Source organism: Vulpes lagopus, chromosome 1, assembly GCF_018345385.1.
Source record: "Vulpes lagopus strain Blue_001 chromosome 1, ASM1834538v1, whole genome shotgun sequence".
NCBI classification, from domain to species: Eukaryota; Metazoa; Chordata; class Mammalia; order Carnivora; family Canidae; genus Vulpes; species Vulpes lagopus.
The window spans coordinates 99,628,451-99,647,080 of NC_054824.1; the positions used below are offsets into that span (position 1 = coordinate 99,628,451).

Genomic DNA, 18,630 nt, shown 5'->3' on the forward strand with positions numbered 1-18,630 from the left:
CCGTGCTGAGCAGGAGCCCCAGGTGCAGCTCATCCCAGGACCCTGAGATTGTGACCTGAGCCCAGGGCAGCTGCTTAACTAACTGAGCCACCTGGATGCCCCTGAATTTATTCTTTCAACTAAAATCTGTAAATTGGATTCTGTGATGATATTCATTAAATCTCATTGAATAACTTTATAAGCTGGAATGCCTGGCTTTGGTGGAAGGACCAGGACACCAAATGCATGGCTCCCTAGGAAACAACTGTGTTCCGGTTTTTCTTTTTATCACTTCCAGCAACTTAAGTTGCTCGGAAGGTTGGAGGGCCAGGCCCTGGGCTGAGCCTGTTAATGCACTAACTTATGCCAGCCTCGCAGGGCCTAGTGAGTAGAGAGAGGTTATGAGATTTGCTCAGAGCCATGAAAAATGCAACACGTGGTGGAACCAAGATGCAAGGGCAGGTAAGGAGGATGGAAAGGGGCCCTATAAGGACGTACTGGGAACCAAGTCTTTCCTGCCCTCAGATTGTTTAACGTGCGCCCAGTTGTATCGCCAAGGGTACCAAGTTTTCCAGAAACACACAGGACTTGGTGGTATCAAGCGGTTAATGGGAAGTCTCCCTCCCCTGCCCCTGCTAAGTCCTTCCCGGAGCTTCTTCATTGACCTAAGTCTCCACTCCCATGGTTCCTGAGCTGACGACTTTGCAGGATCCTCCCAGTGTGGCCACAACAGAAGGGAACGTGAGGCTGGGAAGGCAGGAGCCCTCAGCTGTGGAGCAGGTGCAGCTTTTCCACAGGCAGCTCATTCCTCACGTTTCCCGCGTGGGGTGGGGACGGGCCATCGCTGTCCTGTGGTCCTGACCCAGGGAAGTTCGGGGGCATGTGGGCACCTCGGGAACTCATCGATTAGCCGGTCAGATGGTTGTTAATGGTGAGGAATGTTTGTTGTATCTTAATTTCGTGGAATCCATTGGGTTGCGATTCTAAGGGTCTGGCTTTGATTTGATTAGATTCGGGACTACAACATAAGCATCAAAGTACCTGGAGGATGGATGGATGGATAGATTTATTTATTATTTATTTATTTATTTATTCATTTATTTATTTGACAGTACCCTCAGGAGAGGGAGAAGCCGACTCCCTATGAACAGGGACCCTGATGTTGAGGCCTGAAACCAGGTTGGTTGGTTGGTTGGTTGGTTGGTTGGTTGGTTTGTTTGTTTGTTTGTTTATTTATTATTTAGACAGTACCCTCAGGACCGGGAGAAGCCGACTCCCCACTGAGCAGGGCCCCTGATGTTGAGGCCTGAAACCAGGATTGATTTTTTATTTATTTATTCATTCATTCATTCATTCATTCATTTATTTATAGACAGTACCCTCAGGAGAGGGAGAAGCCGACTCCCCACTGAGCAGGGACCCCGATGTTGAGGCCTGAAACCAGGATTGATTTTTTATTAATTTATTCATTCATTCATTCATTCATTCATTCATTCATTTATAGACAGTACCCTCAGGAGAGGGAGAAGCCGACTCCCCACTGAGCAGGGATCCCGATGTTGAGGCCTGAAACCAGGACCCCAGCCAAAGGCAGACCCTTAAGGGCCTGAGCCACGCAGGTGCCCCCACCTGGGGGTTCTTGGCAGGTTACTGAGCCCCACCCCCAGGTTCCAGCTCCCAAATCTGGCCGACCCTGGTGGAGCTCGGAGGGCTGGTCCTGGAGTCCCTTTTGACCGTCGCTGAGCCCCGCAGTCCGAGCAGGTTAAATCTCGGGCGTTTCTCACCCCTCCTGAACTTAAGATTTTGGGAGCCTGGACATGAATCAGGTTTGAGGACGTGGCGGTGCTTCCCCCGGGGGCGGGGCTGCGGCCGGCGTCCCTGGCCTCCCTCGGGGCCGCCTGCAGGGCTCCGCCCCCCGCCCCCGCCCCCGCCGTCCTCCGCACCCGGGTCTCCGCCACCCGGGAAGGTGCGCGCGGCCTCGCCTCCGCCCTCCGCTGGAGCGAGTAGGAGCGAGGGAGGCCGCCGGCCTGGGCCTTCGGGGCGCTAGGGGGCGCCAGTCGCCCAGGAAAGGCTCGACCGGGCTCCGGGGAGGCCGGCCCTCGGCACCAGCACCAGGAGCGGCCCTAATTCCTGGCAGTTTAGGTTCCCCAAGTAAATGGATCGCTGTCTCGGAGGAAAGGGCTCCTACGGATCTACTTTGGACCAGAAAGATGCGGAGAAAAATGACTGTGCTTGAACCCGGGCCTTGACGCCAGCGCTCTGGGAAGGTCGCCTCTAGGGCTCAAGGACCAGCTGGGAGGGAGTTAAAAATGCAGAAGCTCAGGCCCCACGCCCCGGGCTTTCCCAATCAAAATCTGCATTGTAATAAGGTGCCCAGGTGATTGCAATGCACCTTACACCCCGAGGGACAGCTGCTGCAGGGGACCCAGACCCTCTGCTCTAACCTCAAATCACTTTAAAGCTTCATTCTCCTTCCCTGATATCACCCCAGTCCCCCCTCCCCGGAAAATCATAAAGTGGACCTTAAATTTCCACCTCTTTTGATCAGTTAGAGATACACGTTAAGATTTTCTTTTGAGTGGGAACACTTTTTTTTTTTCAAGATTATTTATTCATGACAGACACACACACACACAGAGAGAGAGAGAGAGAGAGAGAGAGAGAGAGAGAGGCAGAGACACAGGCAGAGAGAGGAGCAGGCTCCATGCACCGGGACCCCGACGTGGGATTCGATCCCAGGACTCCAGGACCAGGCCCTAAACCGCTGAGCCACCCAGGCTCCTCAGGAAAGGCTTTTATTTAAAAAATAAAATAAAATAAAGCAATTATTTTTTCCCCCCGAGGCTCCATTGTGGGGTCGTTAAAAATGCGATTGAAACGTGCTACTTAGTGGCAGGTGACAAATCATCCCCCCATAAAGGAATTTTTCTGACAGTCATGGACTGGGGCTAATTGGCGTCCAAATGTCTCATGTGTTCAGGCAGAAAAATCCATACATTCAGGCAGAAGTGTCAGCCTGGTGGCTGCAGAAGACGGCCCTTCCCCTGCTCCTGCCTTGGTCAGACGTGACCCATTTCTGCTTCCTGGGGGCCACCTTCCTGGGGAAGCGGGCGCGGGGGTAAACGAGGGGCTTCCACCGAGCTCCTGCGGCGGTCGCCTCGTCCTGCACACAGCACGTACTGCTTTCCTCTTGAGCTAAATGTGACTTCAGCACTTCCCTCGCCTTAATGTGTTTTCCTAATTAGCTTTAACATTAAAACCAGCTGCTGCTGCAGTGTTTTTTACTTTTATAAAGCATTAGAAGATTAATTGACTCATTATGTGGAAACAGGAGGATATAAATTTAGGGGAGCTTTGTGTTTAACTTGGGCTGTAAATTGCAGCTCATTTTCTTTGCGTTTTTCCTGCCCTTTACATCTCGCATCACCGAAGGCTCTTTTGTTTCGGTCTCAGAGATGATGATTTCTTTGTTTCTCTAAAATGGGATTAGTTCAGCATCTAGACACTGGCCAGGGAGTCAAGACAAAAGCTAAGGCAGTGAAGGCTGCCTGTATAATCTGTGCTTGTCAGACCGGAGGACGAGCCTGGGAGCCAGAGGGACCTGGCTACGTTCCTGCAATAACCAGGCCTCGGCTCCAGGCAAGCTCTCTAACATCTCTGAGTGACTCATGTCATATGTCACATGGAGCCAACATCGGTTGTAGCTCCCTACCTGACTAGTGGCTGTCATGATGACACGAGATGATATATTGTATAATGTATTTTAAATGCTCCGTACACATAAGGTATATGACTGTTGTTTAACTCTCCTTTTTCCTGCATATATAAAAATACAATTAATGGGGCAGCTCCAGTGGCTCAGCGGTTTAGCACCACCTTCAGCCCCGGGGCCTGATCCTAGAGACCTGGGATTGAGTCCCATGTCGGGCCTCCTGCATGGAGCCTGCTTCTCCCTCTGCCTGTGTCTTTGCCCCTCTCTCTTTCTCTCTCTGTGTGTGTCTCATGAATAAATTAAATCTTTTAAAAAAATACAAGTGATGATCTATCTTATCTTTTTATATACATATTAAAAAAAGACTATAAATGTGTGTGCTACTACCTACATATTGATCCTGGGAAATCAACACATAACCATACCGGTTAACATTTATTTACTTTTACTATATTCCAAATGTTTCATATATGGAATTAATGAAAGTATTTGAGGAGTTCTTATTATGTGTGTTGTTATATGCATTACTGATCCGGGAGATGCTGAACTGGTTGGTTGGTAAGACGTTTGAATGGTGTTAGTTTAAGGACGTGACACGCGTTCTTTCGTCTAGTCTCAGGGCAGCGCTCTTAGGTCAGTACCATGGATTTATTTCCCCTATTTTACAGACGAACAAACTGAGACTTAGAGGAATTAAGGGATGGAAGTTTGGCTTTAATTCCGGTTTGGTAGCTAAAATTTCCATGATTTTTAATCCATCTGCTTTAGTACTACCTGCACTCTGAGACTCAGCTCCTGATCTGTAAAAAGAATGATATGTGGAGCTTACATCCAGCTCCAAAATTCTTGATTCTGCATCTTACCTTTACATGGCCCTCCCCCTCCACACCGTCCTGGAGAATATATAGATTCCTAGACCTCGGAGTGAGGTACACATGGGCATGGAGTTCAGAGGAGCCAAAAATGAGGTCAGGTGGCATCTGAGGGTAGACACTTTTCTTCAAAATGTTTTATAATGTGTTGTGCATTTAAAACACAGTATGCAGGAGCTTTGTTGAATGATATGCATGTGTATATCACATGTAGCACATCCAGACATTATTTAGCCTTGGGAAGGATGTTTTCTAGCCCGACCCTTCTCAATCTCAGAATCTTTTTCTTTTTTAAAGATTTTATTTTATTCCTGAGAGACACGGAGAGAGGCAGAGACACAGGCAGAGGGAGAAGCAGGCTCCCTGTCGGAAGCTCGATGCAGGACTTGATCCCAGGACCCCAGGATCACGACCTGAGTCGAAGGCAGATTCTCTACCACTGAGCCAAGCAGGTGCCCCTCAGTCTCAGAATCTTAACTAAAACAGCCACCTGGGGGCCACCTGGGCAAGATTTCTGTTTCAAAAAGTGTTGAAACTACTCATGGCTGATGCTCCCAGACTAACCTAGAGCAATAATACAAAGTACCTCTATTCTGAACCTTAAAAAAAGAACCGAACTAGCTCATCATTAACTGCTGACTTATTTGTAGTTCCTTGAGATTTGTTTTTTTGCTTGTATAATAAATGTCAAGTTCTGTCACATGTGCTACTTCAAGAATAATCTGAGTATTGTTGGGAAATAAACGATAGGAAGGAGTAAACAGTTGTAAAAGGTGAAACATCATCATCCACACCCACTGACTTGGACATAGCTAGGGGAGTTTTTGTTCAAACAAAATATTAAATGTAGTATCTGAGAGCCAGACAAAGCTCAAAGTATTGACTGACCTAATTTTTTTTCTGCTAAAATAATGTTAATAGAGCCCCTACCATCCTTATCTCTTTATAATTGGGTTACACACTAATAAATAATTCAGTTCCCTGAGCCATACTGGATCAGAAGCTCAGGGTATTAGCTTCTGGGGAATGTGCCATTTTAACAAATTCATGGCTAAGTCTTTTGCACAGTAGAATTTGAGGACTTCTTGGTATTCTTTTTGTCTCTCAAGCTAAGGAAAATCATCTTCTCAGGATCTCTGACAGCATGCTTTCTACTAACAGCTCTAAGAAATACTGTATCTGTTTTTGTGGGACCATAATTTATTCAACTTGGAGAAGGGGCTTTTTTAAACAAAAATAATACAAATTTATGGATGCAGAATCCATTATAAAAGTGAACATTTATTTACAATGAAATGAAAAAACTAAGTGAAAATAAAATACTGGGCCATGTAGTTCCAAGTCCTTTTCTTCTGAGATCTCTTTAGGTGACTTATCAGTGCTTCTGTAGAAATGTTTCCCAGTTTTAACCTGGCTTCCCTTTCCCAACTTGAATTCTCTATGGTTCGTAGAAACTCAACATTCACCAGACTCCAGGTGAAGGAGAGGTTCTGCAAGTCAAGCTCACTGGCTTCATCCTAAATCTACCTGAAAATACAATATAAGCCATTCACATTATAGGTCATTAACATCCATGCCCATCAGTTTAGGACGAATGGTATTAATTGGTCATCCTGAACCATATTCCTACTGGCTTTGACTTGTCTCTTTTTCTCTCTGCCTAGGACTTTACAATGATTTTTTTTTTAATCTCAGACATTACTGGAAAGATGAGAGGCTCTCCTTTCCTAGCACAACAAACAAAAGCATGACCTTTGATCGTAGATTGATCAAAAAGATTTGGGTGCCTGACATCTTTTTTGTCCATTCCAAAAGATCCTTCATTCATGATAAAAAACTGTGGAGAACATCATGCTGCATGTATACCCTAATGGAAACAGTCCTCTTCACTCTCAGGTCAGGAGGGCTGTGGACCATCATTGGCTTCCCTATAACCAGGGAGGTCTACACCAAAGCTAGTGGATCTCACTACTAGCTAAGCTCACAATATTACTTACTGTCTGTTTAGTGATGCTGAAGATTGGGACAAACACAGAAAAAGTGATTTTTTTCCTTGTTCTAACTTCCAGATTTTTTAAAAATAGTTCTCTATCTATCTACTCAACACATCATTGGGGATTGATAGAAAATAAGGTTGGCCAGAGCAGAGTTGAATTATGGAAATCCCTAAAAGTCTGGCCCACAATTATATAGGTGCACAAAATTGCTTTTCTTCTTTACTAACTGCACATTGACAAGCAATCTCAGAATCTTGGATTAACTAAATAGTGTTCTTAATTATCTCCTTCATTTTTCACAAGAAAGTATAGTCATAATTCAAATTACCACTAATTTGTTTACTCCCTCTTCACTTCTTTAATTCAAAATATTTTTTTCTGACACTATGCTATAACAGCCCTCCATCTTTCACATACCATATGTTCTTTTAGCCTAATGCATCCTGTACATACTGCATGGCTTATAATTGGTAATTCTAAAGATGCTTAGTAAATCAGGTTTAATTCATTTTTTTTTAATGTCTTAGAAATCCCAGAAAGACTCTGTAGTAAGAGTGAAAAAAAGGGGGGGGGTCCCCAAATGATATCCATTGTCCTAGTCCTTGAATCATGTGAAAGTCACTTCATTTGGCCTTAAAAAGAAAAAAAAAAAGATCTTTGCAGATGTGATTAAGTTAAGGATCCTGGAATAAGAAAATTATTCTGGATCATTTGGTTGGGACCTAAATGCAATCAGTCATAAGAATCCTGGTTAGAGAAAGGCAATGTGACCATTAAGACAGAGATTGGAATGATAGAGCCACCAGCACAGGAATGCTAACAACTGCCGGAAGCTGTAAGAGGCAAGGATTGACTTTTCCCCTAGAGCCTCTGAAGGGAACAGGGCCTTTCTGCCACCTTGATTTCAGTGCAGTGATACTAATTTCAGACTGCTGGCCTCCAGAACTGTAAGAGAATAAATTTGTGTTGTTTTAAGACACCAAGTTTGTGATAATTTGTTGCAGTGGCAATAGTAAATTAACACAGATTCTTTTTGTTCATTAAAAAACACTTTGCTCACTTTAGTACAAAGGTGATAGGGTCATATTTGCTGTCAATGTTTCTGAAAAATATAATGAAAGTACAACTTTCAATAGAACTTTTAAGTCAGGAGCAACATGGGATTCTGGTAAGTACTGGAGTCGGGCCTCACGAGGAATCAGAAACAGCATCTGGCCAAGGAATCAACTTCTTAAACCTTTTAACTTTTTAAAATTAGTTATTTTGATGAAAGAATTAATTCAGTAGATTGTCCTTACCCTGCACATTCCAAGGAAGGATTTGTGGCTCCTTGGAGATAATCTCTAATCCCTCGAAATATCCTGCCTGATAAGAGGATCTTTGTTGACCTTGAGGCTTGGGCCACACCAGATAGTCCATGCTAACAATGAGATTTATGGAGCAGGCTTTGAGTTATCTGGTATCAGCTTGACCTCTGGAGGGGCTGGAGACCAAGGTCGGCTAGACCTATGTGACCACCTCTTAGTTAATCATTTGGACCTCAAGGCTCACGTACCTTCCCTCGTTGGCAGTACGCCATGCATGTGGCCATTTGTCACTGTCCACTAGACACAACAGCTGGAAACTTGCTTCTGCCTCCTACTGGCCTCTACCCTCTGTGCCTTTTCCATCACTGATTTTCATCTGTGTCCTTTCGTGGCTGTAAGCCATAACTATCAGCGTAACCACTTTGATGAGTCCTAGCAAATCATGGAAACTGAGGGTGTGGTTGGGAAATCCCCAAACACAGAAAGACTCAAAATTGTTGTCCACACAGCTCTTCTAGCTGACACCAGAGTCAGTCTAAGCCGGGAGCCAGGTTATCCAGTTCTAGGATTGGTTCTGACTCCGTCTACGAACAAAGATGTTCTCTTTGACCAAAGTCTGCTAGCCTACTCTGAACTTTCTTCTCACCTAGACCCTGACTTTTGAGCTTTTGTGTTTATCTCTGCTAAGTGCCTTTAGCCAGAATTCTCCGTCTTCAATATCTGATCACCCTCCAATCTGATCATATTCCTCATCCTCCACCACCCCAGGTGATGTCTGACCAGTGTCCCACCTTCAGCAAGAATCCTGTTAGGTCCTTTTAGCCAGATTCCCCCTCCCCTCCCCCTGCCCCGTGATGTCTCCTCTGAGTAATGTAGCCTGCTCCTTGGCTATAAATTCCCACATTTCCTTGTTGTATTTGGAGTTGAGTCCTCCCCTCTCTCCCTTGTTAATAAACCAAATTATAGTAGTCCCCTCAATAAAATCTTCCTTACTATTCTTTAACAAGTGCCATAGTTTTTTCTTTACCACCTCTTAGGCGATCACTTTGCTAATTTACACCTATGAAGGAGGTAGATTCAAAGACTTCAGAGGTCCCTTCTGTGCACATCTATTTTATGAGAATCTTTTAAAAATATAGTACAGTACTGTGAATACATTTTCTCTTCTGACTTTTTTTTTCTTATGACTTTCTTAATAACATTTTCTTCTTTCTAGCTTTTCTGTAAGAACACAGTATAAAATACATCTAAAATATGTGGTAATTGACTTTATGGTGTTGGTAGGCTTCTGGTCAACAGGCTCTTAATAATTAAGTTTTTGGGGAGTCAAACTTTACACAGGATTTTCAACTCACAGAGGTTGGCACCTCCAATCCATGCATTGTTCAAAGATCACCTGTGCCGGGGATATGCCAAAATGACTATGTTTTGTGACACAAAATCATCCACATACCTCCCTGGCTTGGCGTTTTGCTGCATGACTATTGACAGTAGAATTCAACCCGTGGAAGATAAAATGGTTCTAGTTCTCTGATTAACTTGGGGCACCACGGGTAGGAGCAGCTGTTGCCTTTGTTTTGTGCAAACTTGCTCAGGGGCCTTTTATAACCCTCTGATCTGTGGTGTGGGTACCAGAGTTTCTGCTTTGAGGCAGGATCATAGTATAGCAGCCTCTGCCTAAAGCCAGAAAAATCTAGGAGGATATAAAATTTGAAAAAACAATCCTCATCAGTATGCAAGCCTTAATGGCACCCGAATTATGCATTGTGCACATAAATCTATAACTGAAAATGCTCCAGGCCTTCTCCTCACTCCTGGAAAGAGAATTTTCCCAGGTAAAGTTGCTTTGTGAGAGGAACCTTTACCCGTCGGTTTTTATTACCACCATCCCAGCCCTTTATGACTAGACACCTAACTTTGGATCTTCCAAAAAGCAGAAAATATTTAAATCTATTTCAAAGTCCTCTCCCTTTGAAGTATGTTTTTCTGAAGATATCAGAGCCAAAAAATATAGAGGGCACCAACTAGGAGACCATGAGATCAGAAACGATCTTTAGAACTGGAATGCACGCGTTCACCCTCTGTCTTCAGAAAACCACCCACCTTCCTGGGTTTGCTTCCTTATTCGTTATGTCCACAGAGGATGGGAATGCCTGCTTTGCCTTCTTCTTGAAAGGCACACAAAACGGACGCCACAGTCAAGGAGCTTCAATATTGCATGTTTACTTGGCCATATGGTGAAATGATCTGCAGTTTTTGTTTTCTCTCTCCTGTTACAGGATAACTGTTTCAGCCATGTGCTTTATGGATTTCAGCAGGTTTCCTCTTGACACTCAGAACGAGGACACTCTTGACACTTGTTCCCTCAAACTGGAAAGCTGTAAGTCTTACTTTCTGATGGAGTGAGCACTCTTGATCTGAACATGGCATCACGTACCTGCATGAAAACAAGCACGTTCTTAATGAGCATTTAAAAATCTTGATATAAGTTAAACATATTAATTCAAAATTGTAATTTTTTTTAAACCAAGGATGATGGCAGATTGTCTCTCAAATGAGAACACCCAAGGAAAGAAATGTTTTCATGAGTACACATTCTGCACTTTCTGCACTGCTTATAAAGAAACAAACTCCCCAATGGGGTATATTCTTGCTGATTTATGAACGTAGACTGACACACTCCCCAAATTTGGAAAGCTCTAGAATTCATGTTCCCATATAAGTCACCATCTTCCATGAAATGTGCTCGGGTTCCCCAGAAAAAGGCAGCTCTAGACCTAGACCCTCTAATCAAACCCTGACAGAGGGCTCCTGAGCCAGCCTTTGTCAGTCGCTTGGGCCCCTCAATTGTTTTTTGATATGACCCCTTAAAAGCTGATGGCAGGTTTTTGTAATGTGGCCAAAATGCTGGGAATTTTAGTGGCTGTTGCTCATCAAACCCATTAGAAACTTTCTATAGCATTCTTTGATTTCAGAAGATAATTCCTTATGAGCTCAGTTCGTTTCGGCATTTCCTCCCAGAGACCTACAAGACTGAGGGGGCCCGAAGACCTGGGGTCAGGCCTGTGACTTGGAACAGGCAGTGGTTTGATAATCCTCGGTGCTCGCGGGGCAGGGAGCAGCTCAGTGGAGAGTTCATCACATGGGCACACGAAAGGCCGCCAGACTATGCCAGAAATTAGAGTCTGATTTTTGGAGATTATTTTTTCTTTTGGTAGGTATGGGGATCAACAGCCTCGTGGCAAACGTCTTTCAGTATCCGATATATTCGTGTCATTGGACCAGGCACCGGGGACGCAGAGCTCCATAAATCGTGGTCGTAGAGCTCCTGGAGCTCACGAAGGCTTGTTCTCATGCCAAGAACCTTGCTATCTTGCTTCAGACGCCTACAGTGAAGAGGATCTAATGCTGTACTGGAAACATGGAAACAAGTCCCTAAATACTGGTGAGTGTATTTCCCTTCATTGAGGAGTTCACTGCATCTAGTGTATTTGCTTTCTGCAGCAGCACAGGTGCATTATCCTATATGGACAATTCATCAGCACTTACTGAGCACCTACTGTTTGCAGAGCACCACAGCAGGTGAAGAGACTGGAATCCCAACAAGGGTCCTGTTTGGCCAATACCCTCTTCCCACCTTTACAGGCCACCTCCTCCACCTGCCCAGCATGGCACTTTGCCCCCTCATGCAGTCACTTCCAGGTGAACACCCTTCTCCCACACCTGGCCCCTGCAGTCTACGCTTAACACAGCAGACAGAGCCTTCTTTGAAAAGACAAAGACCACAATTCTTTCCTGCTTAAAACCCTCCACGGTGTTTCCACCACACTAACAACAAAACTCAAGCTTCTCAAATGGCCTACAAGGCCCACATGATCTACCTCTCTGATCTCTCCCTTCTTGCCTGTCCTCAAACACACCAGTCTCCTTCTACCCACAGGGCTTCTGCTTTGGCCTATTTCTCCATCTACCTGGAATGATTTTCCCCCAGTTTTCTCATGACCAGATCCCTCCTTCCGTTCAGGGCATTGTTCAAATATGATCTCAAAGAGTGCTTTCTTAATGGTCATGTCTAAACCAGGCCTCCTTCCTCACCATTCCCTGCCTGTTAGTCTTCACAGCACTTAAGACTACCTGAAATAGTCTCTAGTTGACTGCTTTATTGTCTGAGGGTCTGACTAGAAAGAGTCCAAGAAATCTGTCTGCCTCGTTCACCATTTCTTCCCTGGCCCCTGAAACGGGCTCCACACATGACAGATGCCCAGGAAACACCGCTGTGCTTGCTTGGGCAGCACGTATACTCAGTAGGCATTGCTGGGTGAATCAGTCAGAAAAGCAGAAAATCCACTCAATATCCGGCCTGTATTGCAGACTCTTTACTCTGACATTTTCTTGTTTGGCAACATAGAGTAGTATCCACAGCACTTTTTAAATTATGCTTGATCCCTGTTGATTAAAGCTCCACGTAGCTTCCTCTTCCCTGGTTATTAGCATTCTGCGTCATTTCTGGAAGAATCCATATAAAATGCCATTTTAGATTTTCGAAGCCGTAAGGAGCCTGGACAGTGTGTGCTGCCCCTGGGTTTCAGAGCCACCCTGCCTCAAATGCTTTTACCTACTGACTTTTCTCCCTGGACGTGCTCTACTCTGCCCTTTGACTCTGGAGAGGAGTTATCAGGTTGTAAATAAACACCCTTCACTAAGAGAGAAGTCAAAATTTACATCACAGCGAAGCTAAAGGACTTTCTAGAACCAACAGTTATTTAGCTGTTTAGATCCAGAACAAATACTCTCTTTAACTTATTTGTCTATTTTGCTTGGGATTCAGCAGATAATGCTACTAACTATAGTAACGCTTATGGCCTTTTCTGATTATATAAGTAACACATATTATTGGTTTTGATCATTGATATACCTCTGGCACATAGTAGATGCTCAATAGGTAATTGCTGAATGAGTGAATAAAAGGCACATAATTTGAAAAAAAATTCAGAGAAGTTTAAAGAAAAAGGCTTTGTCATCCCACCTCATAGATATAAACTCATTATTTTTATGTATTTTTGTTCTCCTTTTTCTTTTCTCTCTAATCTTTCTCTATATAAGTAAACAGAGTTTACCCTTGAACAACATGACTTTGAACTGCGCTTATATGCAAATTTTTCCGATAAATACAGTATGGCACTGCACATGTATTTTCTCTCTCTTATGGATTTTTTTTAACATTTTCTTGTTCCTAGTTTGCTTTATTGTAAGAATACAGTATATAATACATATAACATACAAAACATGTCTAAATCAACTGTTGGATGAGACTTCCAAACAGCAGTAGTTAGGTTTGGAGGGACTAGAAATTTCTGGGCAGATATTCAAGTACACCAGGGCCAGCAGTCCTGACCCCTGCATTGTTCAGGAGTTAACTGTGTGAGTATGTTTCTGTCAGGATTTGTAATGCTCTGAATCCTAAATTTAATTAATATTTAAACAAGAGTGGATGCAATGAACAATAGTACATGTCGAAGTATCATTTACAGCTATTTTCATTTTACTGTTGTTATGATGGAATAAATTTGGCACATGATAGATTATGAATAAGTCTTTGCAATGTCTGAAGCTATTACAGTGTCATACATATGAAGCATAGAAATCTAAGGATGTTGTTTCCTGCACAGAATACATACTACATATATAATAATGGCAGTGACGTTTCTTCAGATTTTGAGGCACAAGTATCCTTTAATATACACTCAGCTATACTCTTAAAAGGAAAAGGTTAAATTTCATTTCCAAATTCTTACTTCTCTAACATGCCATTCCATTGGCTTCACTGCCTTGTTATTTGTCATTGTCAGACTTATTAAGCCGTACCAGTCAGGTCCAACACTAGTTGATTTTTTCTTCTTCTGGTAATGTTTTGAAGTCTGTCTAAAACCACACAAAATACTTGCATTGAAGAACTTTCTGCTCCAAAAGATGCTTTTAAGTGTTTTAAAACCCACTAAAAATTCCTAACATTCCAGTATGGTTACATTTTTAAGAAAAAAAATTTTGATTTCTCAGAAAAATGAAAAAGAAAAGAATTAGGTTTACCTATACATGGTTTGCATAGAATGATAGAGAATTATCTATAGTAAATTTAAAATTTTTAAAATCATGTTACAGGAGAATATATATGATCTCATATTTGTTATTTTAAGAAGGACTTATGTATATGGTTTTTTAATGTCTAAGAAGATTAACAACTGATACTTCTAAGAATTGAGTATAGATTGGGGATATTTTCAACACTTCTGTATTTTTTAACTGTTTTAATGCATGCATTTTTAATAAGAAAGATTAAAACGGGCTTTAAGACTATAAAAATATTAGAGTAAAGAATTTTGGAAATTGTAGTTAAATATCACCTTTCTAAAAAGATTTTCTTTATTTATTTGAGAGATAGTGGGGGAGAGGGCAGAGGGAAAGGAAGAGATTCTTAAGCAGATTCCACACTGAGCACAGACCTCAACGCAGGGCCTGAGATCACAACCTGAGCCAAAACCAAGAGACAGACACTTAACCGACTGCACTGCCCAGGCACCCCCAAATATCAAGTTATTAATCATATCTGAGTTTATTCAACAATTCTTAGGTTTCAGAAAGCTCATCAGTTAGAAATTTATTTTAGCTCAAAAATATAATCCTGGCTCACCTTATCCATGAGTTATTAAATATGATCTCCCAAGACCTAAACCCAAGTGTTTTTCTCAGATTAGTATCCTGTTTAAACACATTAGCTTCATCAGAAATAATCTGCTTATTTTTTGTCTTCATTCCAATGATTATAACAATCACCATAACCTCTGTATAGCCAAATCAGCTCTACCGAAGGAAAAAAAAAAAAACTACTGGCTCTGGTTAGAGGATCCAGAAGTATAGTTATAATTATATAACTTTAGTGTCCCCTCGATAGCTGAACCATCAGGTCCTGACTTTTTCCCCTTGGCATCATCTTTACCTCTCCCTGGCAATATTAACAAGCTAGTGAGGGCCTCTGCCCTCTCATGCCTTTCAGTGTCCCTCACAATCATGCACTGTAAATTTACAAAGGGAAAAAAATGACTTCTGTCCCTAAAGAATGCATTGGTAATTACTCTTTATTGGAGCATAATGTAGTGGTTAAAGTACAAGTTTTGGAGACAGATTGCATAAGTTCAAATCTTGGCCCTACCATTTACTAGAAATGTGGGCAAGTTGCTTAATCTCCTCAAGCTTCAATGTCTTCATCTTTAACTTGGTTTATAACACTTCCCACCTCCTAGGGTTGTGAGGATACATGATTTAATACATTTAAATAATTTAGAATACTGTCTACCATAAATAACTTTGAATATTGTCTGCCATGTGTTAAGTGTTCAGGAAATATTAGCTTGTAGCTAGCATCACTATTTTCATCAACAACATCATCTTTTTTTTAATGGTTTTATTTATTCATGAGAGACAGAGAGAGAGAGAGAGAGAGAGAGAGAGGCAGAGACATAGGCAGAGGGAGAAAGCAGGCTCCACGCAGGGATCTCAATGTGGGACTTGATCCTGGGACTCCAGGATCACGCCCTGGGCCAAAGGCAGGTGTTCAACTGCTGAGCCACCCAGGGATCCCAACAACATTGTGAGGCCTTTAGTATCACAGGCCATTGAAGGTGACAGTCTCCAGGTACAAAAATTCCTGGAAACTTGTCTTGGGACTGACTCTTGAATCACTTCCCCTCTTGCATTTTCCTGACTCCCAACTCTCCAGCTCTCTTTTCTCTTTCATAAACTCCCCACCTTTCTACCATGTAACAATCTGGTAGAAGCTGATGGGCCCTTCCATCCAGAATGTGGTTCAAATGTCAAAATTGATGATGCCACAAGGTAGCAAAAGGGTTTTATAAAGAGATTTATTACACACATAATGAGATTTTCTAGAGGAGCAGGGTTGGCTCCTAAGTAGGTCTGAAAATGGCTTGAGAAAACAGGGAGGGGTGACTGGCTCGGGGGTTTGTGGTGGTTAGGTGGGGACTAGAGGGAGGACTCCCCTGCATGGTTTGAATTTCCTATGGGTCCCCAAAGAGGGAGCACCAGGCTTTCTTATTACCTTGCCCAGATGTGGGACAGAAGGGGAAGGAAGAATGTGGCTTGGGTGCTGTGAGAAGTCAAATATCAAAAGTGGAGCCAGATGCTTTATCATGCTATCCAAGGGTTCCACATCTTTCCAAGGCAGCACCACCTTTCCTGGTGGTGGAGAGATCTCTTCCTGGCCTACAGCCTCAACCACAATACTCTCCCTATCCTCTCATGTCCTGAAGAGCCACACAGCAGAGCAGCATGCTCTCATTCACTTGCCAAAGACAAAGTTGTTATTCAGAAAATTAGGAGTCAAGAAAGGACCTTCTGACCAAAATTTAGTTCAGAGTTAAAACCATATAACTAACAGTGCCTTTCTTTATGAAGTTCTTCCACAGATTTTCTTTATCCCTTTTAATCTCACAGTAAATCTATAAAGTTGTACCATCAGAGAAGCTGTTATTCCACTCTGCAGCTATAATCCAAATTTTCAGCTGCCTGCAATAATGAAGTGGGACCGCAACATGGATAATACAAGACAATGAGTAGCTCAAAAAATAATGTATATTCTGACTTGAGTATGCACTATGCAATGTGTCTTTTATTTCCCTGGGGAATGAAATTGTTTGATATTCCTGAAACACATATGATGGTGAAGGAGAACCTCAGAACAGATGGGGACGAGAAGGTCATGAGCGTGTAAATGAGGATAGAGTACTAAGAGCAGACCTGCCATTTCAGGGTGGGTCTGCTGGGTTTATGTTTTAGGCCGAATGCCTGAATATTGACCTGATCCATCTAAAAAATGTGCCATCTTGAGTTTCCTAAGAAATTATTACTGACACCAGTAGTAGGGTTCTCTAAACACTTTTGCAATGCTTATAGTTTTGTTTTGAAATTTTTAACCTATAGTCCCTTCTCTTTTGGCTTTCAACTTTCTTGCAGCCAATGTAAAAAGGGAAACCTGAACAAAATTGTTTGTATGTGACTGCAATTGTTGCTTCTGATCAGCATGAATTAATCAATATTACCAATGTGCGCTTATATAATTCCAGCCAGAAGCAAAGAAACATCATCATTTGGTTATTCTTTTTTTTTCAGAATTATTATAGATAAATTAATGGTACCCACCAGACTTTGAATAATACAAACACTTTACAAATATTTCTTTCACCCACTCCCTTGATGAATCCCTCGCTGTCTAGATTCCAACTTGGAATCCAATGACTCAGTAGCTACTGTGAATCTTTTCCTTCAGATAAAACATTCCCTTTCATTTGTTATAGCTAATAAATGATTTATTGGCTATTGCACCTGGTCATTAGTCATGTATTGAAGATTTGCCCACTTACAGAAACAATGCAAACCCAATATATATTGGAGAAAGGTCTTTAAAGGCCATTCCACAAAATATAATTACCATTCATTCCTAAACAGCAGCTATGAAATTTAAGGGAAATCTTTGAATCACATAAGGAAACAGACTATAGGTCTGTTAGTTCAACAAACATTGATGGAGCTCCAGGCCCAGGCCCTGCCCTCCTCCTGGGTAAACAAGGGTGAGCGTGTTCAGTTCCATGTTCCCTTAGAGCTTAGAGTTTAAAGAAGCAGGTCATTTCACTAAGTGTGATGCTTTCACGAGGAAGCCTATTCTAAGGAAAACTCTGGCTTTTTTCTCATAGGTTGGTACAACAGGCTTTTCATCAACTTTGTGCTAAGGAGGCAAATTTTCTTCTTCATGCTACAAACCTATTTCCCAGCTATGCTGATGGTAATGCTTTCATGGATTTCATTTTGGACTGACCGGGGAGCTATTCCTGCAAGAGTTTCCCTAGGTAAGTCTTTCTGCACATTTGTGAAATGTCACTAAAGGAGAAAGTTCAAAAAGGTAAATAAAGAAGGGTGATAAGTGGAAAGGGAAAGACTCATGGTTTAGTAGGTAGTTAGAGACGTGCACTCAGGTTATGACATTTATTTTGACAACCTCAGGGGCAAATTGTAATTGGACTCTTCCCTTGGGAACTGAGTCTTTAGATATGAAGCCTGTACCAGCTGGCCAAAAGCTGAATAATAAGGAGAAATTATGAAATTATGAAGCATAAACAGCCTCACTTTACAAACCTGTCTCCTCACTTGCAGGAAAACCTCACCATCCCTTGCCCAAACCACTTCACTTTGCGTGACAAACCTTTGCATCATAGAAAAAAGAACCTTCAAACTAATTCACATTGTACTGCTGGTATCTTAATACATTACTCCTTGGGATGGGGGCAGAGCTATCGAGAAATCAGGGCTTAACCTAAACACCAAAATCAAAACAACCACCGTGAAATTTCAGTTACTGTGGTACTTTAGTTGGTAAGAGATTTCTTGGAGGGAGGCATTGCCAGCTTCGGTAAGTCGTCGCTCAGGTGTGATTATCCACTCCGTGTAGTGTGCTACGTGCCACTGTCACATACTGACTTATGGGAACCATTTCAGACCCACTTAGCAGTGACTGAGTTCTTACAAAGTGGAAGCACTTGGATAACGTGTTACTTAATGAGAAACCAAGAGTCGATCCCACTTGCCTTCTCGGCTGGTTCAGAGCAGAGCTCCCTCATTTCAGCTGATTTTGCTCTTTGACCTGTCATGCTCTACCTAGACAGAGGATTGTGAGAAGTGCTTCATGATCATTGTAA

At 42.5% G+C, this 18,630-nt stretch overlaps 1 protein-coding gene across 1 annotated transcript in view; it reads left to right on the plus strand.

Annotated features, from left to right (window-relative positions):
* The first annotated feature begins 660 nt into the window (after nucleotides 1–660).
* GABRR3 (gamma-aminobutyric acid type A receptor subunit rho3) overlaps nucleotides 661–18,630 on the plus strand; it is a 30,919-nt gene continuing 12,949 nt past the window's right edge. Inside the window, 8 exon segments of the mRNA XM_041748763.1 lie at nucleotides 661–806; nucleotides 2,960–3,097; nucleotides 6,259–6,394; nucleotides 6,397–6,439; nucleotides 10,119–10,247; nucleotides 11,250–11,328; nucleotides 11,330–11,379; nucleotides 17,632–17,784. Of these exon segments, the coding sequence (XP_041604697.1) occupies nucleotides 661–806; nucleotides 2,960–3,097; nucleotides 6,259–6,394; nucleotides 6,397–6,439; nucleotides 10,119–10,247; nucleotides 11,250–11,328; nucleotides 11,330–11,379; nucleotides 17,632–17,784 (874 nt within the window).